The sequence below is a fragment of the Pinus tabuliformis genome, chromosome 9, assembly GCF_031772625.1.
Source record: "Pinus tabuliformis cultivar Carrire ecotype Pingquan chromosome 9, CPIR1, whole genome shotgun sequence".
NCBI lineage: Eukaryota > Viridiplantae > Streptophyta > Pinopsida > Pinales > Pinaceae > Pinus > Pinus tabuliformis.
Genome location: NC_142307.1, coordinates 818,880,161 through 818,904,418, shown reverse-complemented (window position 1 = coordinate 818,904,418; position 24,258 = coordinate 818,880,161). Strand labels below are relative to the sequence as shown.

Sequence of the window (24,258 nt, the reverse complement as noted above, 5' to 3'; positions counted from 1 at the left end):
TGGCACTGTTCTAGAACCTCGGTGACTCTCATTCAGCATATCCAAATGGAACTGGCATTTGCCAATATTACTCCCATAGAAACAGAGAACACAAACTTAAACATAACACAAAAAATTAGGCAGAGTGATGCTCTAGTCAAAATGACAGAATCTTAACCATGATACAAAACACCATAAGCAAAAAAAAATGATGGACTGATAAAATCAAGCAACTGGTGAGAGTTTAGTTTTCCCTCACCGCACCAGCACAAACTTATGCACAGCTTCAGACAATACGCCCTCCATGCTTCCGCTGCACCACAGCTCGTTCTACGGGTGAGCAGCCACCGTCACATGCATCTCTGGTCACCACACGACCTTCACTCCACCATGGATTTCCCAGCAACAACAAACAAGACACTCGGCTGCAGTCTCCAATTCTTCATCCAATGGACCAATCTGATGGCCAACAAGCACAAAACAGCCTCACCAATATTCACACATACCAGACACTTCAGGAAGTCTGACTACACTTCCACAGCCTCAGCCACTGCGCACAACTAACTTAGCTCTGATACCAAATCAGAGGGCGCACACAGTTTAACACATGAACATAACTTAGAACTTATCTCCATTTGACGACTGAACAAGTATTTATACATAGCAGCGATCTTTTTGGAGTCGGTGGGGCGGTGGCTTCTCCAGGAAGCTATCCAGCTCTGCTGAATTCTAGAAGAGGCTAGATGAAGTATTAATGGCGGTGGTTGGAATTACTTACTATTTTTCCAATATTATATTCTTAGAAAAGGAAACTCTTAGTGCAATATTTAAAGGTAAAGCTCTAATCCTTTCTATATCTTTATTGCTTTCACATTAAAGTAATGATTTCAATTAATTATTATTATATATTTTTTTATTATTTTAATTTAATATTCTTTTATATAAAGTTTTTTCATATATAATTAATGATTATAGGAAAGGTTAATGTATTTCATTTAAATTTGATTCTTTTTGAAATGATTCCAGTAAGAATCTTACATCTTTTAATATAATTTGAAATTTCTTATTTTTTTCCTTTTAATTTATTTTTCTAATTTATACAATATAATATATTTACATTACTTTTTTACTAATTTTATAAATTTTTTCATTTCTTTTTTTTAATATGAGTAATAAGAGATTTTCAAAATCAATTTAAAAAATTATATATAACATATTTTTAAAATTCTCCAATAATGTACATCTAAAAATTTTAAAGATTTATTTATTTTTTTTGACTTTAAACATTGCATCTTAATCTTCAAAAATTGATTATTATTTATTTTTCTGAAATTTTTTAAACTTTTAATTTTCATATAGAAAACTTATTTCTATATGTAAATGATGATTTTCCTGTTTATTATCTACCTCTTAATTTTATGATTTTATTTTATTGCCACATGATATGACAACAAATTTCACAATACTATATAAAAACCCCTAATTTTTCTTCCTACAATTAATAAAAATGATCACAACAAACCCAATTAGACTGTGAACATTCCATATCATATTACTTGAAAATGTGTTTCAACGTACCTCATTTGTTTTTCATTTTATTGACGTGACAAATGTGACAATCTCCCTCAGTCCAGGTTGTAAACACACACAGCTTCCCCCTGAATGGGAATTTATCACTACGAGTTGAAATCTCAACCTTTCATATGATTTCACTTGAAGGAGAAAGAAAGAAAGATTGAGCCCACTGTGGCCAAAGAAAACAGGAGGAGTTGTGTCAAACAGAAAAAGGTATAGGAAAATTGAGGTTTGACTGTCCTGGCCTCACCCACATCCTGCCCCACCTTCTAATCAAAACAGAGGGTTGTTGTGGTGAGTAGTTAGGGAGGCATAATTATAAGGTCTTGTCTTTGGATTCCGTCAGCACCTGCACCGCACATGGACATAGACATTCCATCCACTCGCAACCACCGTTGTTGTCATTGGATTTCAGGTACTCAACCATTCTATTTATCTCTACCCCAGGGGAGAATTGAAAGCCACATTAGGCGCTGGATTTGAAGGGCTGCTGCGTTTTCTTTTTCCTGAGGTGAAGAGGTCGAATTCCTCTCTGAGATTGTTAGTGAAGAGATCGATCTGAAGTATGAGAGAAACCATTAGCAAATCCAGCAATGGCATGTCACCGTGCGCTGCTTGTAAGCTGCTGAGACGACGCTGTGCCAAGGACTGCATATTTGCGCCATATTTTCCATCAGATGATCCTCACAAGTTCGCCAGTGTTCACAGAGTCTTCGGCGCCAGCAATGTGAATAAGATGCTTCAGGTAATAAAACATCGAAGTCAGTCAAGTAAGTGTAGCGCTGATGGTGGGAGATATGGTTTTTATCTTTTTTATCGGATGGTGGTAGGAATTGTTGTTATCTTTTTCATCTGGTTTTTTTTATCGGATGGTGGGAGGAATTGTTGTTATCTTTTTCATCTGGGTTTTATTCTTATCCGTTTTATTTTTATTGAGATTATAAATAATATTATTTCAAAGACAAATTCTGTATATATGCAGTGATTTGAATTATAATTTGTAATGATATTGAAAATCAGTCAATATAGATGTAGTTCAAGTGGTGGTGAGAGGTTGTTCTTATTCTTCCCATCTGGGTTCAATTTTTACATGGCAAATAATATTATGTCATTCATTTTGTCAATATAGATGTAGTTCCACTGTTCCAGTGGTAGCCAGGGTTGTTCTTATTCATTACTACTGAGATTAGTATTTCTTACATGATAAATAATATTATCTCAAATTCTTCCCCCTTATTCTCCCCACTCGGGTTCACTTCCTATGTGACAAAGAATATTATGTCAAATTCTTCCTACCTAGGTTCAATTCTTACGTGACAAACAATATTATCTCAAATTTTTCCTTATTCTCTCCACCTAAATTATATTATCTCAAATTCTTCCCCAATATCATCTCAAATTCTTCCCTACTTATTCTCTCCACCTAAATTCAATTCCCCCTGAGATTAGTATTTTCTCTCCATTTTCTCACCACCTGCTCATCTCAAATTAAATTATATATACACTGGGTGATTTGAATCTTATTTTGTAGTGATACTGAATAAATTGATTCAATGTGCAGGATCTTTCAGAAGAGCAGAGAGGTGATGCAGTGAGCAGCATGGTGTATGAAGCGAATGCAAGGGTGAGAGACCCCATTTATGGATGTGTGGGAGCCATTTCCTCTCTTCAGCAACAAGTTGCCTATCTCAAGTCTCAGTTAGCCCTCGCCCAGGCAGAGATTGTTCACCTCAAAATGCGCCAAACACCTCTTTCTCTCTTCAACACCAACGACTGCAAGATGATGATCATGGAGGAAGGTTCTTCGCCTAGCCATATGCTTGATTGATACACATATATTGTTTGGATGGTGCAAATCTTTTTTCAAGTTTATATTTTAAGAAAGATTTGCAATATTTTTGTAATTTTATCGAGATACGAGAAATCTAAAGTTTGAAATCCATCATCTAAACTAATAGATAAACAATCGAGATAGATATTATTGGGATGTTTCAAATTCACTTATACTTGTAAGATGGATCTGAATGGATAGATATATATTTACATGGATGTTTCAGATTCACCCCATCACTCTAACATCCTAGTAAACAAAACACTATCATCATAATAACAATACTTGTAGCAGTACCAGAGGGTTTTTTGGGGCCATAAATTGTTAGCATGGACTGTGCTCATACTACAGAGCTGTACAGAAGGAGAGTATGGACTGTGCTCATATTTCAAAGCTGTACAGAATGACAGAGTGAAACAGTTCAGGCCATATGTCAATGGTTGGTTTTCGTGGATATTTTGGAAGTACTTTGGTATCTTAACAATATTTTTTGTAAATAGCAGTACCAGCAGGCTTCTTAATAAACGAGAAGCGCCAAGTTTAACAGTGTGACCGATGGACTCACATGTCTGGCTATTAACGACAAAGATTCCTGTATGACCTACCTGTTTGTAGCACAATCTAATCTAAGGATTTTCGGTGATTTATATAGAAATATAAGAAAAATATCGTTGGCCCTACTTGCTTTCAATGGTTTTCGCAAAGTTTCATAAGAATCTTATTGTGCAACTAAATGATGAAAATGTGCAGATCCAATTTATACTGCATAGATCCATTAATTTGTTCCTGGCAGCTGGATTTGTATAGTTTATTTTATTTATTAAGTTAGAAAAAACTTATTATCTTAATAAGAAAATAATATTAAGATATTTTAATTAATTGTGGTTTGTCATGAATTAAGTGTGGTTGGTATAATAGGACGTTATTCCTTCCACCTGTGCTTAGGGGGACATTTTTGGCCAATTGTGATCAGAATCAAGGAATAGGCTTTCCCACTCTTCCTAAGCCATAAATTCTTAATATATCTTGCTTGCTAATTAAAAGAAGTCATATACTTTTAACCGGCATAGATTCATCTTAATATGGATCTAACATGAGCCGAGAGAGATCCCATTTCTTCACGTGCACATTTTTTTATGAACTGACATCATTTATATGTTTTGTATGGTTATTATTTTTGAAATAAAATTTAATATTTTTAATTCTAATATAATATAATATTAAAAAAAAATTGTTTTTTCTTGGATACACATAAAGACTCTACACAGTTGGACTAGGAATTGCACGACACCATATATACAAGTAATATATATCCATGTTTATAATAAATTTAGATTATTTTTATTTGAGTAATATAGTGGTTGGTGTATGGTTATATATGTTATGTTAATTAATTATATTAAATTTATTTTAAATTTGGATTTATTAAGTGTCCAGAGATAATTTCACATAAATTTCAGAGTTAATTTTTAATTTTAATTATATGTAATTAAAATATATAATTGTTATTTTTTAAATTTTAATGTTAAGTGAGTCAATATAACATTACATTACATAAAGTTCTAGAAGGTTAACATTTTACAACATTGCTGTAACTTAACAATTATTTTTTAAACTCTATTTCATTTACATTACTTGAGAGTCATATGTATGTGGTATATAAATGGGTCAAACTAATAACAATTACTTAGTTAAACACGATTATGAATTATTCTAATCATAGTTTAAAAAGAAAACATTACATTATTTAAATTAAGATAAAAGATAAAAAATCTTATTAATATAACTGTATACTTTTATAATAATTTTTTTTCTAATTGTTTAAAGCATATTTGGATTATGATAAATGTGGTCTCATAACATATGCTATGCTAATTCTAATGACAAAGGAAAACTACGTTAAAGACCCCACACAATTCCCTTACACACAAGAGGATGAATTGCCCTAACAACTAATAACTAGTATAACGACATAAATTAAATGGTTGGTAAATATAAAGACACATCCAAACATTTTTCTCTAATCTCATATTGTGAAGATTAAGAAAATAATGAAAATCAACTAAATTACAACCTTATTTTAAATTATTATTATTATAGAAAGAATTAATATATGTGTTTTTAAAAAAACATGTAACAAGATTCTTAACCATACATCTCCATTTTACTATGGGATTCTTAATTGTAAATAGTATTTGTTACAATACCATTGACCAATATTATATATTACTAACGCCACATGTCCAAAAAAACTATAAATCAAATTCATATAATACATGTTCATATAACATTTGTATTAAATTAATCAATTTAATTGAAAGGGAAAAAATGGCATAACTAGTTTTGGCATAAATATCAACCTTTAATCTATCACTATTAATAATAATAAGAATATTCTATAATATATTATAGAGGTTAAATCTCTACCATTCACTAATAATTATTGATAATTAAATTAAAATTATGAAAACTCTATTTTAAAAATGTAAAAAATAAACACACCTATCAACATTATATATATATATATATATATATATATATATGATTATGATGATGATGATGATGATGATGATGATGATGATGATGATGATGGTTAACGTCCACTGAGACCAAACTTCGGTCTATCGGACCTAAAGAGGAAGTGATTTTCATCCTCAATGTTCATAGATTGAAGGTTGATATTTATGCCAAAACTAAGAGGAAGTGATTTTCAAGCTCACTATAATTTTGACATCGTAAAAGGCTAAGAAAGTTAGTATTGCAACAAAGATTACGAAACTGAGATCTATTGTGGTTGTACGTGGGGCACTCTAAGAGGAAGTGATTTTCATCCTCAATGTTCATATTCTCACAGAGATGGCAGATTCTTTCCATCCATGGCGTTTTAGGAATTACCCAACAACCTGTTTCACTATGGAGCTCATGAGAGTTCGTTCCGATCTTGGCTATATTATTTTTCTTCTTTGATCTAGTTAAAACAGAGAGATACTTTTAATCTTGTAGGGTGGGGTTGATGACCTCCTTATAATATCTTAATTTTCTTTTAGCTGCTAAATCTTTCTCACACCACATTTTTTCTTTGAACTTAGAAGTAACAATATTTTTAATGTTATTAATGTTTTGCAATGCAACATTCTCGTCGATCTCCCAATGGTTTAACCATGCCCTGGTGTCTTTATACCAACCTCATTTGAGCCTTAGGTGGTTTTGGCTGGAATTTAAAGCTAGCTTAGGAAGTCTATGGTCTTCTATGTTATTAAGTTTGTGCTTGTACAATAGAAGCCTAGTCATAGCTAGGCTCTTGATAGGGGGAAGACCCACTTCTATAAGGAGAATAGGATAGGGTGTATTGCTTTTGATTTTGAGGTTATACGTTATAAAACGCTTCTGGATTTGCTCAATATTTCTCCAGGATTCTCTAGAGATGCTGCAACCCCAAACCTCGCATCCATATAAGATAACAAGAGTGACTAAAGTTTCAAAAAGGAACTTCTTTCTATCCCACATTACGAGGTTTGCCGTTTTACAATTATTTTCAAGACCAAAATAAGCTTTCCACCCTCCATTAATCCTTTTCTCAATGCTATAGTTCCAGTTGAGCTTGTAATGAATATCAATTCCTAGGTACTTGTAAGAAGACACTTCCTCCAAGTTACTATTATCATACATAAAATTACCGTAAGTGTCCTTCTTGGATTTGATAATCATAGCTTTTGTTTTGTCGATGTTGATAGTCATACCCATGGTAGAGCAGAAATCCTTAAGAAGTCTAAGTTGCTTATCAAGATCAAAAGAGCACCTTACGAGAAGAACAATATCATCAACATAGAGAAGAAGGATGATGACTATCCCAGCTAAGATCGTGCTAGCACTGCCTGCTTCCTCTAAAAAACCTTCTAGCTTGTTGATGTAAATTCCAAATAAGGTAGGGGAGAGGGGGCAACCTTGTTTAACTCCAATATTACACTTAATATCTTTCGACCACCCCTCATTTCTCTTTAACTTGGCAATTACACTCTCATATAACCTTATAGCGACAAATCTCAACTCGAAAGGAACCTTTTTCTCTTCTAATCTATTCCATAGGTTGTTTCTAGGAATTGTATCGATAGCCTTTCTAAGGTCCACAGAGCAACAAAAGAGATTGGATTTATCATTGCGGCATTCCTCCACAATGATCCTAAGCATAACGAGGTGGTTCATTGTTGAGTGCTGCCTTCTAAAACCCACTTGGCCTTTAGCCCACTTACCTTCACTTTCAAGCCACATGCTCAACTTCTTTTCCAAAATAATACCATATAACTTGGCTAAGAGAGGGCTGATCATAATTGTTCGATAATTAGAAGGGTTATTTGTATCCCCACTTTTAAAAATAGGGATAATGAGGCTCTAAGTCCATGGTTTAGGGAACCCTTGCTTGACCACTTGATTGAAAAGCTTGTGGATGTCGAGGATGAGGATAAAACCTACAATTTTTAAGATTTCTGCCTGGTAACCTTCAATGTCCATAGCTTTCCCATTTGCTAGGCATTTAACACAAAAATCAATGTCTTCTAATGATAAAACTTCTTTCATTGCGAGCGGGGTTTCAAAGTCATCCATGACATTTGGATATTCATAAAGCTTTTTAAGATAGGAATTCCAGTCGTTTAAAGCAATTTTATTATTATCTTTAATTTGTCTAGTTAGAATCTGCCTTCAGAATTTCTTAGGAGCTACCTTAGAGAGGTCTAAGATATTCTCTTGTTACGAATATATTGCCCTTTTTCCCTTTTAGTTAGGGCTTTGTATATTTTTATCTTGCCAATTTTAAGAGATTCATCAACAACTTAATTTCTCTCCTCGCACTTTTACAATCTTTGTCATACCATGGGTTGGTTTTGCTATTTCTTTTATTACTTGAAAATTCAATTGAGAACTTGTTAATAGAATATGAGAGGGTTGTAGTAAAATTATGGTAGAGGTCTTCTATGTTGTTTATACTAGATAAAGGAAGAAAATTAGTTTTTAATTCATTTAGAAAGAGATCATTTTTGTTTCTATCAAAGATCAAGTTCTTTTGGCTATAAGGATTATCTTCTATGGGATCTCTATGAATGAAAAAATTGAGAGTTATAAGTAAAGGCCTATGATCAGAGTCAGGCTCATGGTCGTTTAAGGTGTCAAAATTTATTATTTCGTTATATAAAGGGAGATTGGAAATAACATATTCTACCACGCTGCTACCAAGCCCATGGATATAGGTCATCTGGCTAGTATTGGCCACTTCTTTAGGTCGTTGCAAATTATGAGATCCTGAGCACTATAGAGCTTGACTAGCTCCGACCTAAACAAATTCTCCTCGAGGTCTTCAAAACTCCTTTTGTACTGACTAGCCAGAGTAAGGTCTTCGTCTAACCAAAGAGGATTAGGGTTGAAATGATTGCTTATAAGAATAGCTTGGTTGCTTGAAGTTCGAGCATTAAAGTCACCCATTAAAAGGATACTACCTTAATTCTTTAGGCTAGAAATATCATTCTCTAAACCATTATAAGGACTATTTTTATCTAGATTATTTTTCTTATAGAAGTTAGTATTGATTTTATATTAAATTTGTGCCTGGTCAGAATAAATACCTAAAAGATTTGTTACATTTGTTCTTTTGACAACTTGTCCCTTTGTATGGTGACTTCTGATACATGTGATAGGCTACATATTACTTCAAATTTCATGACATGTCTATAGGAATACATCATATAGTAACTTCCTAACAAAAAACCAAAATTTGTAACAAGCATACATCAATTAGTATTATTAGTTTCCTCTTCTTGTGGTTAGTTGAGGTTTGGGATTGATCTCCATTCTTGCCTGCTTGTAGCACTAGGCTCCTTAAGGTTAAGGTGCAAAGTATATATTTGGTCCTCTAAAGCAATTAGCTGTTTATGTAGTGCCTTGGTTTCATCCATATCCATGGCCAACCTTACCTTCCAGTCTTGGACTTCCTCCATTGGATTAACTTTAGTTGCCAACTGTTCTTGTTGTTTCATATTCATTACTAACAAATCAAGTTGCATTGCATCCATTTTCTCAATTATCTATGTGACTGTCTTTGCACATTTGCAAATGTTGCACCTTTCTCTGCTACTGGTGCCACAATCACGTTCTGTGCCTGACCACATCACTTTCCACTCAGTCAAGATAGGATAACAATCGATTGTTGTATCTCTCAAAATCCTCCTTGTCCCTTGATGCTAAATGTTGTTTTCACAGGCATAGGGTTTAGTTGTATAGATCCAATTTGTTTTCCTTGCCCACTCAACTATTTGACCATGCCTTATTTTTTTAAATGTGCTTCTACCTTTAGTGTCTTATTTTTTCCCACTCTGGTTTATCCCTGGTACAACCTTCAAAATCACTTGCCACCCAATTTTACAAAGTAGCATTGGGTGAGGCCTTCAACAAATCTCATGGCATTGCCTAGTGGTAAAACCACTTGAATTCTATCTCATAAAGTTTCCAATTCAGTGGAAACACACCTTCTGGTTACACATATCTCAACTACCTCTTCACCCACTTACCCTATCCAAGGACCCCTTATGTAATTACAGAGCTTGAGATAGAGGAATTTACTAACCTGCAATTTTATTTCTCCTTGTGAGATAATTGGCTTATCAACATGGTTGAATTCACTACACAGGACTTACTAAACGCGCTTGAAAATTTCTCGGCTTACCAGGATGTGAGGTGGTGCCTTTGGCATTTCATAATTCATTCTCATACGACATGCACCTAACAGGTGATTGACATAATGTTTCATGAATTTCATCGGCTTGGATGTGATTATTGCCATGTGCAGGGGGGCCTATAACCAAATTTCATTGTGTCCTTCACATTGTGTTGTTTCGGCTAAGACAATATGGAGTTAAACCTCGTGCATGTGACAATATTACTTGGGGTGCCACGACATACCTCGGTTCCCCATTTTCATTTTGATTTCCAGTGTTTGGCTTATTATTATTCTGCCTATAAAATCCTACCCCCTATTGTAATGTACCATGGTTTTCTTCTTTAATATTGTTTGAATATTTAGAATTATGGGAGATTCCATCATCCAAGTTCCCCGTTAATTTCTAATTGCCATCCCTGGCGTTGACAAACTTGGCTTGCACATTTGTATGCTTCTTCATTTTGATTTTTGAGGATACGAAAGTAATTTTTTTTGGTGGAATGTCCTCTAAGATCCTTCATATTCTCTTTAATAGATTCTCGAATGCGTGTCTCTAGGAAGATTTCCTTTTAATAAATGTTGGATGTTGATGAACAAGCCCCCTAAGATTTTGATGTTTGTTACTTGTGAATTTTGGCTAATATAACTCCTTGTAGTAGTCCATGCATTTCTTATTGGTTATTTGTCTTCTGACCCGATCCCCATGCATACTTCTTAACTAGATTTCCTTCATGGTTATACAGATCCCCTCCCCTTCCTACCACCCATGATATTTTTTTTGAAGCTACATAAAAGTGAAGAATCCATCATTCCTCCTTTTCCCATTCTTGAAGTTCCTAGTCTATTAATGCTAAGTTCCATCATGTATCAACCTATGGGTCCTGTGTTTTAGTGACAATAATTCTTTTCCCTAGATCTACTAGTTTTCGAAGCCACTCTTGTTCCAACGAGTCAAAATTTTGATATAGTTTTCCTAGATTTTGACCTCCAAACTCTCCACACGTCATTAGTGCTTTCATGGTTGTTTATCTTAGTAGTTGATTATGATACTTAAATGTAGCATAGTTCCTATCTAGCTATATTTTCCAACATAGAAGTTTGGGAGGGCTTCCCAAAACCATTTAAGCCTAAGCTTGCTTGAGAACAAACCATTGTAAAATTTGGACCAAGATGAAAATAATACCAAAGGGTTATTGGGCCAATGGACTGTACTGTACAAAATAGAAAGGACCTCCACCTAAACTAGCTTGGCATATGGGAATTGCAAAAAAGGATGTGAGATCATTTCTTCTTGTTGTTTTCACTTTAGGCATCTAAAGGGTCCCTAGATTCCTCACTTCCAGAGGTTTTTAGATGTCAGGATTTTTTTATGTGCTAATAACTAGCAAAAGGTATTAAATTTTTAACTTGTATTAGTTTTCCATAATTTTTGCCATGGATGTGATTTTGGGGGTAATAGTGTTGTGAGCAAAAAATCCTCGTAGCCATCTTTGACAGTATATGAACACACTTTCCATCCCACCTGATCTTCCTCCTGTTGATTCCAAGGGGCACATCAAACTAGTTTATTTTCCAGAATCATAGCCAGATGTGCTATATGGATTGGTATACCACTGATGTTCCACCCCATCTAATGGTCATTTTCATCCCATAAAGACATATCCTCTAATGAACATTTCCTTCATGCATCTAGGATTTCCTTTAATGGAAGTAGTTCCATTGATCTGTCCAGAGGTGGCTTATCCATGATATGATCATTCTAGACATTCATTTTCATTCCATTTCTTGGGATCCGATAAAGATGTTTATTGACGATGGGTGCAAATGTTGTGAGAAGCTACCATATCTTCGATCCCTTTTGAATGGGATGCAATTTCCCAAGGTCTCTTTCACGCTCTGGCAGGAAATATTATTCTTTGAGAACCGATTTCCACCAATCTTCTTTCTATGTCACAAACCTCCATACTATTTTTTTCTATAATTTCTTTATTCACGAGGAGATGATATCTAATTCATAATCCATTGTGAGCTTTGGGTGCTCTATCAATGGCCCATTTAATCAAATGAAACTTCTTTGTGCTTGATTTACCTCCTTTCTAGAGAAACCTCCATATTTATTTAGCTAGATGATTCAAGACAATTTGTGGTGCCATAAGGGTGGAAAAATGATAAAGAGGGAGAGTGGAGTGGACAACTTTTATTAAGACAATTTGACTTGCTAGATTGAGCCACCTTGTTCCCCATGCACTAAATTTTTCCTTCACTTTTGAGAGAACCCCCACCTTCAAACCCCCACCTAGGCATGAATTGTGTGAGTTTTGAGGCAAAATTAGGATTCCCAAGTATTTAAATTCTTTCCATGTTTCTATTGGTTGGAATCCTAATATCACACCAATTTGCATCTTCTTAACTAATGAATTATTCTAGGAATATATTTGGGATTTGTCTGAGTTCATTTTTCCCTCCTAATGCAAGAAGGAAGTTATCCATTTTTACCTTGAATCTTATGGCTATGACCACTGATGCACCACCTAAGAGAAGCGTATCATTTACAATTGTGAATGATTTATGCTTCTAACTCCTCTTACATGTCTTATTCCTTAAAGGCACCTAATCCTTCTCTCATATTCTAGCCCATGAGTAAGGGTGTCAACCATTATTATATACAAAAAGGGGGAGAAAAGGCATCCTTGTCTAAGCCACCTAGATGCTTAAGAAAACCCCACCACCCTGCCATTAACTAGAGGGGATATTGACAGAGAGATAATAGACATATTTACCCATTGTATAAACCTTGGATGAAATTTGAGTTTAGTCATTACTTTAAAGAGAAAGTTATGTCAAACATGATCAAAGACATTTTCCTTTTCCAGTTTGATTGTCATTCCTTTATCCCCACACCTTTCCTCACGCCTCTAGTTGGAGTTGATCACTTCTTCTACCAAGACTATATTATCCAATATGTGTCTTTGAGGAATGAACCCACCCTAGTTTTCAAAGATGATATTTGGCAAGATTTTCTTGAGTATTCCAACTAAAATTTTGGAAATGACTTTGTAAGAAATATTGCATAGGGAAATTGGTTGGAAGTGAGACAATGAAGACAAATTATATTCTTTAGGGACCAAATCCAAGAAGGAGGTGTTGACTCCTCCTCCTATGCAACTATGTTTTAAAGAGTATCCCACAATCCTACATAGATTGGATTTGATCACTTCCTAGAAAAAATGGTAAAAATAAGCCAAGAACCCATCTCGTCATGTGGCTTTATTCGAATTGAAGGGGAACACTTTTCTCTTGATTTATTCTTCCATAGGAGGCTCCATTCACCATTAATTAGTTTCTACCGTAATTAATTCATCCACATGATCCAACAGATAGGTTTTGACCTCTACAAAAGTGGCCTTTGATTGACTATATAGAGCATGAAAATGACAAACCGCCTATTCTTTGATTTGTTGAAAATTGTTTATCAAGTTCCTCCTTGCCTTGATTTCTTGGATGATGTTCCTCTATTATCTAATTTTGGCTTGTTTAAGGAAGAAATTTATGTTCTTATCCCCTGGTTGAAGCCAGACACTTCGTGATTTTATTTGCCATGTTTCTTCCTCCTATTTCATAAGTGTATGGTATTTTGAAAATGTTTCCTTTTATTTTTGGAAGACTTCATTTGTAATTGGGTATTCTTCCATTGTAGACTGTGATTCTTCCATCTTTCCCTCATATTCCTAAATTTTCTTATGCCTTTATGTCATTAATGCATTAACCCATACCTTAGTCCTCTCTTTTAGTCGTTTGATTTTTTGTTCCTAGACCTTAATAGGGCTTCGTGTGACCCATTCTTTCCATGTTGATACCATTAGTATATGAATTTATGTTTCTGAATCCAAAATAGGATGAATCTGAAAGGTAGAGGACCATTATTTATACTTTCAGATATTTCCAACTTAATTGGTTGATGATTTGAGCCACTCTAAGGAAGAATGTGAGACCTAAATATGATTCTCTAAGACCGTTAGGGGATTTTTTAGGTCTAAAATGGGAATCCTAAGGAAATTATAAAATAATAGTGGAAATCGTAAAATAATATTAGATTACGTCATCAAATTTTAGAGGGAAAAAAGAAAAAAAACTATTTTTTTCAACTCATATTTTCAACTTATCTCCCAATGCGTTTACTCAAATTTAGAGAGGAAATACTTGTTGGATGAATAATCTGATTTATCATCCAAGGAGTACCCATATTGCATACTTTCGATGGACCCTACTACACGAAAACAAAGAAATATACGTAAAACGTAATTGTAATCACGGTTTTTCATGTATTTCTCATTTTTCGTGTAGAAGGGTCCACCAAAAGTATGCAACATGGGTACTCCCTGGATGAGGAATTAAATTTTGCATCCAATGAGTAGTCCTGCTCGAAATTTGAGTAAAACCTTAGGGAGATAAGTTGAAAATACGAGTGGAAAAAATAGTTTTATTATTTTTTAATCTTTATATTTTTTTACTCCAAAAATGGTGAACCATCTCCCATGGTTGACATCATCATCTTGAATCCTATTGGTTCTTATAAATTTTATTTTGGTTGTACATTTTTCTTAGGAGGTCCATTTTAGACCTCAAAATTCCCCTAATGAAAATGGAGTCTGAGATTATAAACTTGTCAAAGTAGGAAACAATATGTCTTTGCCCATACCTTATATTGTTCCACATGTACTTGTGTATGACTCGTTTTATATCAAGTAGCTGGAGTTCTTGAATGAGGCTTTCCATATTTTCTTAGAATTGGTCTATGATTTGGGGCCCCTTTTTTCCCACTTATGCTAGGAGGTGAAAGCACGAAGATGGGTTACACTTTTAGGCTAAATGTGGCAATTAAATTTCAAGTTTTTCCTCTTTTGTCGAATTGAAGCTCTCAAAATTCATATAAGCATTGTGAATTTTGATTCAAAATTAAAAGACGAGTTGTGGAGAATTATGTTGTTGTCCTAATGGTATTTTTTGCAAAAATATTTAGTGTTGTATAATATGTCAATTTCCCATTAAATGAAATGCTTGTCCTTTCAAATTTTCACACATTTTAAGAGATATGTGTGTGTTCACTTAGCATAACTTAGTCTAAAATGTGTGTGTGTGTATATGAGCATGATCTACACGGAGAAAGCTAAGTTTTTCATATTAAATTTTTATTTTTTTATGCAAAAATATATATTTTTTATTATTTTTCGAAGTTAGCGACATAATATTTCAATTGCATTTTGCAGCAAATGTGTTCATGTAAGATTTTTTTCAACTATTTAAATAAATTGAAAAACCAAAGTACACTTTTGAAGAGGACTCGTAAACGAAGATAGTGGTATTTTTTGAATTTTTTTCGTTGTGCATACTTTACAATATTGATTTTTTGTTCAACCTCTTTAAAACAGTTAAAAAAAAATCAAGAATTATGTTTAAAAAAATTAGATGAAACATATCATATGAATTCAAAAATGTCAAAATCATATGCCATTGGATAGAGGATTCCTTCATGAACCCAACGTGATCAACTCTGCTACCTAAGGACAAATTTAGCCCTAAGTCTGCTATGGTACAAAATAGAATTGCGGAAAATTTTATAGAAGGGTTGCTAAAATTGCTAATTTTAGGACTTAAGAGGCTCGATCGAGTGCTAAATTTAAAATTTAAATATCTCGATCGAGGGTTTCGTAAACCGTTGATTGAGCCATTTGTGTGGTTAACAAGGGCTCGCTCAAGCTATTATGCTCGGTCAAGCCTTTATACAAAAAAATTTGAATGATCTAAAATTAAAGGTTTACCTCATTTTAAAATTCCAAATTTTATTAGAATTTTTGTTATAATGTCATGTAAAAACCTTATTAAATTTAATATTATTATTAAAAGAATATTATTATTATTATTATTAATAAATTAAATGATGAAATGATATTAATATAAAAAAATTAATATTAATATATTTTAATGCTAACATTAAATTTATTAATTTTGGATTAATATAATATTATTAACTTTATTATAATATAAAATTTCTTATATTATAATACATACTAGCACAACCACATTAATAAATGTGGTTGATATACGTCATACGGATTCACATAAATTTCAGAGTTAATATTTAATTTTAATTATATGTAATTAAAATATATAATTGTTATTTTTTAAATTTTAATGTTAAGTGAGTCAATATAACAATACATTACATACAGTTTTATAGAAAGTTAACATTTTACAACATTGTTGTAACTTAACAATTATTTTTTAAAATCTATTTCATTTACATTACTTGAGAGTCATATGTATGTGGTATATAAATGAGTCAAACTAATAACAGTTACTTAGTTAAGCACGATTATGAATTATTCTAATCATAGTTTAAAAAGAAAACATTACATTATTTAAATTAAGATAAAAAAATAAATTTTTTTATTAATATAACTGTATACTTTTATAATATTTTTTTTCTAATTGTTTAAAGCATATTTGGATTATGATAAATGTGGTCTCATAACATATGCTATCCTATTTCTAATGACAAAGGAAAATTATGTTAAAGACCCCACACAATTCCCTTACACACAAGAGGATGAATTGCCCTAACAACTAATAACTAGTATAATGACATAAATTAAATGGTTGGTAAATATAAAGACACATCCAAACATTTTTCTCTAATCTCATATTGTGAAGATTAAAAAAATAGTGCAAATTAACTAAATCAACCTTATTTTAAATTATTATTATTATAGAAAGAATTAATATATGTGTTTTTAAAAAAACATGTAACAAGATTCTTAACCATACATCTCCATTTTACTATGGGATTCTTAATTGTAAATAGTATTTGTTACAATACCATTGACCAATATCATATATTACTAACACCACATGTCAAAAAAAACTATAAATCAAATTCATATAATACATGTTCATATAACATTTGTATTAAATTAATCAATTTAATTGAAAGGGAAAAAATGGCATAACTAGTTTTGGCATAAATATCAACCTTCAATCTATCACTATTACTAATAATAAGAATATTCTATAATATATTATAGAGGTTAAATCTCTACCATTCACTAATAATTATTGATAATTAAATTAAAATTATGAAAACTCTATTTTAAAAATGTAAAAAATAAACACACCTATCAACATTATATCTATATATATATATATGATGATGATGATGATGATGATGGTGATGGTTAACGTCCACTGAAACCAAACTTCGATCTATCAGACCTAAAGAAACAAATTATTTAGTTTGATTTAAGATTTTAATACTATGCTCAAAAAGCTTGGAGAGAAACCTCCCGAGCTCACTATAATTTTGACATCGTAAAAGGCTAGGAAGGTTAGTATTGCAACAAAGATTACGAAACTAAGATCTATTGTGGTTGTACGTGGGGCACTCTAAGAGGAAGTGATTTTCATCCTCAATGTTCATATTCTCACAGAGATGGCAGATTCTTTCCATCCATGGCGTTTTAGGAATTACCCAACAACCTGTTTCACTATGGAGCTCATGAGAGTTCGTTCCGATCTTGGCTATATTATTTTTCTTCTTTGATCTAGTTAAAACAGAGAGATACTTTTAATCTTGTAGGGTGGGGTTGATGACCTCCTTATAATATCTTAATTTTCTTTTAGCTGCTAAATCTTTCTCACACCACATCTTTTCTTTGAACTTAGAAGTAACAATATTTTTAATGTTATTAATATTTTTCAATGCAACATTCTCGTCGATCTCCCAATGGTTTAACCATGCCCTGGTGTCTTTATACCAACCTCGTTTGAGCCTTAGGTGGTTTTGGCTGGAATTTAAAGCTAGCTTAGGAAGTCTATGGTCTCCTATGTTATTGAGTTTGTGCTTGTACAATAGAAGCCTAGTCATAGCTAGGCTCTCAATAGGGGAAAGACCCACTTCTATAAGGAGAATAGGATAGGGTGTATTGCTTTTAATTTTGAGGTTATACGTTATAAAACGCTTCTGGATTTGCTCAATATTTCTCCAGGATTCTCTAGAGATGTTGCAACCCCAAACCTCGCATCCATATAAGATAACAAGAGTGACTAAAGTTTCAAAAAGGAACTTCTTTCTATCCCACATTACGAGTTTTGCCGTTTTACAATTATTTTCAAGACCAAAATAAGCTTTCCACCCTCCATTAATCCTTTTCTCAATGCTATAGTTCCAGTTGAGCTTGTAATGAATATCAATTCCTAGGTACTTGTAAGAAGACACTTCCTCCAAGTTACTATTATCATACATAAAATTACCGTAAGTGTGCTTCTTGGATTTGATAATCATAGCTTTTGTTTTGTCAGTGTTGATAGTCATACCCATGGTAGAGCAGAAATCCTTAAGAAGTCTAAGTTGCTTATCAAGATCAAAAGAGCACCTTACGAGAAGAACAATATCGTCAACATAGAGAAGAAGGATGATGACTATCCCAGCTAAGATCGTGCTAGCACAGCCTGCTTCCTCTAAAAAACCTTCTAGCTTGTTGATGTAAATTCCAAATAAGGTAGGGGAGAGGGGGAAACCTTGTTTAACTCCAATATTACACTTAATATCTTTCGACCACCCCTCATTTCTCTTTAACTTGGCAATTACATTCTCATATAACCTTATAGCGACAAATCTCAACTCGAAAGGAACCTTTTTCTCTTCTAATCTATTCCATAGGTTGTTTCTAGGAACCGTATCGATAGCCTTTCTAAAGTCCATAAAGCAACAAAAGAGATTGGATTTATCATTGCGGCATTCCTCCACAATGGTCCTAAGCATAACGAGGTGGTTCATTGTTGAGTGCTTCCTTCTAAAACCCACTTGGCCTTTAGCCCACTTACCTTCACTTTCAAGCCACATGCTCAACTTCTTTTCCAAAATAATACCATATAACTTGGCTAAGAGAGGGTTGATCATAATTGTTCGATAATTAGAAGGGTTATTTGTATCCCCACTTTTAAAAATAGGGATAATGAGGCTCTAAGTCCATGGTTTAGGGAACCCTTGCTTGACCACTTGATTGAAAAGCTTGTGGATGTCGAGGATGAGGATAAAACCTCCAATTTTTAAGATTTCTGCCTGGTAACCTTCAATGTCCATAGCTTTCCCATTTGCTAGGCGTTTAACACAAAAATCAATGTCTTCTGATGATAAAACTTCTTTCATTGCGAGCAGGGTTTCAAAGTCATCCATGACATTTGGATATTAATAAAGCTTTTTAAGATAGGAATTCCAGTCGTGTAAAGCAATTTTATTATTATCTTTAGTTTGTCTAGTTAGAATCTGCCTTTAGAATTTCTTAGGAGCTACCTTAGAGAGGTCTAAGAGATTCTCTTGTTACGAATATACAACCCTTTTTCCCTTTTAGTTAGGGCTTTGTATATTTTTATCTTGCCAATTTTAAGAGATTCATCAACAACTTCCTTAATTTCTCTCCTCACACTTTTACAATCTTTGTCATATTATGGGTTGGTTTTGCTATTTCTTTTATTACTTGAAACTTCAATTGAGAACTTGTTAATAGAATATGAGAGGGTTGTAGTAAAATTATGGTAGAGGTCTTCTATGTTGTTTATACTAGATAAAGGAAGAAAATTAGTTTTTAATTCATTTAGAAAGAGATCATTTTTATTTCTATCAAAGATCAAGTTCTTTTGGCTATAAGGATTATCTTCTATGAGATCTCTATGAATGACAAAATTGAGAGTTATAAGTAAAGGCCTATGATCAGAGTCAGGCTCATGGTCGTTTAAGGTGTCAAAATTTATTATTTCGTTATATAAAGGGAGATTGGAAATAACATATTCTACCACGCTGCTACCAAGCCCATGGATACAGGTCATCTGGCTAGCATTGGCTAGTTTTAGGACTTAAGAGGCTCGATCGAGCGCTAAATTTAAAATTTAAATATCTCGATCCAGGGTTTCGTAAACCCTTGATTGAGCCATTTATGTGGTTAACAAGGGCTCGCTCAAGCTATTATGCTCGATCAAGCCTTTATACAAAAAAAATTGAATGATCTAAAATTAAAGGTTTACCTCATTTTAAAATTCCAAATTTTATTAGAATTTTTGTTATAATGTCATGTAAAAACCTTATTAAATTTAATATTAATATTAAAAGAATATTATTATTATTATTATTAAATTAAATGATGAAATGATATTAATATAAAAAAATTAATATTAATATATTTTAATGCTAACATTAAATTTATTAATTTTGGATTAATATAATATTATTAACTTTATTATAATATAAAATTTCTTATATTATAATATATACTAGCACAACCACATTAATAAATGTGGTTGATATACGTCATACGGATCAACAAAAGAGTCATTAACACAAAGAAATTCATACAAGATGACTCAATATATGTTAATTTTATTTAACCTTTTTTTTAAACTCTAACATAATAAAATATATAATATTTTTAAAATCTTGAAGTAACCTATCGATGGTGCTGGACCCACCAACATGTTAGGGGATCTCTCCGGTAAGAAGTTCCAATTAGACCTTAGACCGTTTGTAGTAGGAGACCCAACAATGGGTAGTAAAGCAATTCCTTGATTGCGATAACGCAGAGAGATAAGTGTGATATCTTTGTCGGAAGAAAGTGTGACCTTGCAACGAGTCAAGTGAGATGCATGGGGGTTATATCACATGGAGGGGAGAAGGAAGTGTGTCCCTTATAAGCCTGTAATAGTACGCAACCCAAAGGGAACACACGAGTGGAATGACATCACGAGCTAGAAAGTAGAATAGTCCACAATCCAAAGTGACAGGGTAAACCAACAACACGTTTACAATGAGATTCATACAATTGCATACAAAATAGTTCATACACAAATACATAAGTTAAATAACATACATTGCTAAAGCAACTAGAATAGTCCAACTACAATAACAATGCATGCATGAAAATGTTATGGATTTTTTATATATATTAAGTGATAGTTCCATCCATACATACACCATTGACAGCCACTAGCCCCAATAGTGGAACATTACAGTCAACACCACCTACTCCTCCAAAGAGATGTACTCACTCTACACATTGGAGAAGCCAAGGCTTGTCACAATACTCTCCAAGCCTTCTCTAAGCAATTCCTAGCCAAAATCTTGGCTCCCAAAAGACTGTTCTGTGAGTTATGAGGTTCTATTTCTAACAAAGGGTGGGATGACCCATGACATTCCCCTTTGTGACTCTTTGACTACCCTCATGACTCTTCAAATTACATAGTGACTGCTTACATTCCACTAGTGACACTTGGAATTTCACTTACAACATGTTTACAATAATATATATTTTCCACATGTACCCATGTGAGACAAAATAGGCTAGAGACAACCTAACAAGACAACACACTATGACTCCGAGGTTTGGGGAAAGACCAACTCGGCAACACCCACTTGATGCTTCTCGGTCATGTACTGATGCCAAGCTTGGTGTTGTGTTGTGATGTCCCCAAACTGCTTGATGTTGTCTTGCTGAAAGCGGACTCTTGCCTCCATGGCATCCAAGCATGTGGTCTTGGAACCTATGTCCATCTCATCTTGAAGTATGCATTGCATTGTCCTGAGTGTGGCTCTACATGTTGTCTGCACTTAGATGCAATTCATCACTGGTGGCCTTGCGTATAAATTTCTCCATGTAGCTGTCGACCTTTGACCGAACATGGCTCTCATGCTTGACTTTGGTGAGGAAACCTGCATCTGTTCACTCTCTTCCTCAACTGCTGGCTATTCTGACTTATCAACCTGTATGGGGATTTTTCGCTATGTCATTGTACCTTGCCTTTGTTCTTCTTCCCGTTTCTTCTTCTCATCTCCTGTTCTTCCTTTGACTCTTGTTTTGCTTGTTATGATCTTAGTTTTGCTACCCACAAGCTCTGCTCTTCACTCTATTATATGTGTCCTCTGCTTCCTTTTTCTTTTGAAGTCAAAGATGACTACATGAATATTGAATTCAATTTCGCTCTGCAACTTTTTTCTCCCTTTGTTATGTCAAAAAATTTCTCTTTCCCTATTCCTATACTAGATTTATGCCTTCTACCACTACTATTGGTCTTGCTGCCATGTTAGTGTTGAGAATCTACATCTATTGGGAGGTAAATTGGCACTTGTTCAATTGCTTCCATGGTACTTCTTTTAGCAGTTGCTCTTGAAGGAAATCTCTTTGGTGCTATGGTACAACGATTGCTGGAGAGAAGCGCTTCATGAGTGTGGTACCTGTGGGACAAAAAAGGCACTAATGGGAAGCAAACATTAGCTTTTACAAATCCAGCTTCACAGCGTGATCAAGCAGTAATTAGGGCATCCGATGAGAGGAATTGCATAGTTTTGAATGATAGGGGTGACTGATTGACTATTGGAAATGCATGTTGTGCAGTCCCAACAGTTAGTGTGAAAGCTTGATGACTAGAGTTGCGCAATGCACAGTTCAGTTTGGGATAGGGCCTGGGAGAGATTGCGCATTGCACAGTCTCAGTGACCAAGTTGTGAGACTCGATCTTGGAGTTGCGTAGTGCGCAGTTGGAGCCAACCCATGACAGGCTTTACGCAATTCTAGAATCCAAGGAAGAGGCCTTGACTTACCAGATTGTGCAGTGCATGCAAGTGAATGTGAGATCTAGGCAGGGGGAGTCTAGATTTGTCCATAGGGAGTGTGCAAAGAGGCAGATTTGAAAGATGATGCAAGGATGAGTGCATATCTGGTTAAATGTAGATGTATGCATGTGAAACAACTATAGAAAATGATTAAATTGAAGGAACACGAATCATGCGAAGGGAGTCGCCGCAACGACGACTGTTGGTGCAAAAATGGGAAAACTCATTCGACACTTGAGAAAGGTAATCTATAACTTGGAACAACACTTCCACAAGTTAAAATACCAGTGGTCGTTCAACAAAACGAGTGAAACAACACTCTCACAAGCTAAACAGGCAAAAGCGACAAAAAAAGCAGTAAAAGGAAATAAAATCAAAACTCACCCCGAAAAGTGATGACAATGGTCTAAAGGCTCCTTGATCTCCCATGGAAGTTAGAGCTTGATGATCGAATTCATAATTGAGCTCTAATGGTGTCCATTACATATATTTGAGCAAATGGAGTTCATGACGTGTATGCTTAATATCAAGGACAACAACGACACTTAGCAGAAATTTCTGAAGATGGCAATGTGTCACCTTTGGGAAACTAACAATAGATCGCTACTTCCTAGGGATGCTTTTCCTTTTAGATTATTTCTTTTTGGGAAGGGTTTCCATGTACACATGGAGAAATTGTGCAGTTTTAGAGGGAACCGAGCAAATTTCTGGCACATGCATCATATAGCGACTAAAGGAATGCTTCTGCATAATTCTTAGGTTGTGTGGCTTTGGCTGCCTCTCATGCTCTACGCAATTTTCCAGCTGAAGACAAGTTGTTAGCTGGGCCTGTGAAGTTTAGAGCCTAAGCTCATTGCCAGGATGTTCTGTGCAATTTTGGAGAGAAAAGCCAACTGTTGGGCAACTCTGTGCAATTCTTGAGAGCAACACAGGCTGTTGGGCTGCTCTATGCAATTCTTGAGAGCATCGCAAGCTGTTGGATGCTCTGCACAATTCTTGAGAGCAAGGAAGTATGCCCTCTAGGACTGCGTAGTTTGTCAAGACAACGTAAGAACCAGATGCAAACCGAGTCATGAGGGTCAACTTGAGGTTAGTCAGCGAAGCAAGTAAGCGAACACAAGCTATAAATCGAAAGATGAATTCAAATGAAAACACAAGTACCTAAGCAGTTCAAGACAAGCTACTAAGATTTTGAAGGCAAAATTTTGGAGGTTGGTTGTAGCTGCTACAAAATAATTGTAACCTAAAGCTACCTTTAAAGAAATAAAACCTAAAAAGTTTCATTTGGAAGACATTAAGCGCTCTATGTATCTTTGATGGGGGTAGCTAGAACATTAATATTTTGGAGAATTTTAGGTAATATTTCCATGGAAAGTTATCATTTTCCCTCCATGTGAATGTACAACACACATTTGAAATCTTTCATTTTAAATATGTATTATATAAACAAATTAAATTTTTGTACGATATATATATATATATATATATATATATATATATATATATATATAT

At 34.0% G+C, this 24,258-nt stretch overlaps 1 protein-coding gene across 1 annotated transcript; it reads left to right on the top strand.

Moving 5' to 3' along the window:
• The first annotated feature begins 1,990 nt into the window (after positions 1-1,990).
• Positions 1,991-4,065, top strand: LOC149151306 (LOB domain-containing protein 4-like). Its single transcript, XM_089438252.1, has 2 exons — positions 1,991-2,299; positions 3,116-4,065. The coding sequence occupies exons 1-2, from the start codon at positions 2,120-2,122 to the stop codon at positions 3,380-3,382; spliced, it is 447 nt and encodes a 148-aa protein (XP_089294378.1). The 5' UTR covers positions 1,991-2,119; the 3' UTR covers positions 3,383-4,065.
• The last annotated feature ends 20,193 nt before the right edge of the window (positions 4,066-24,258 follow it).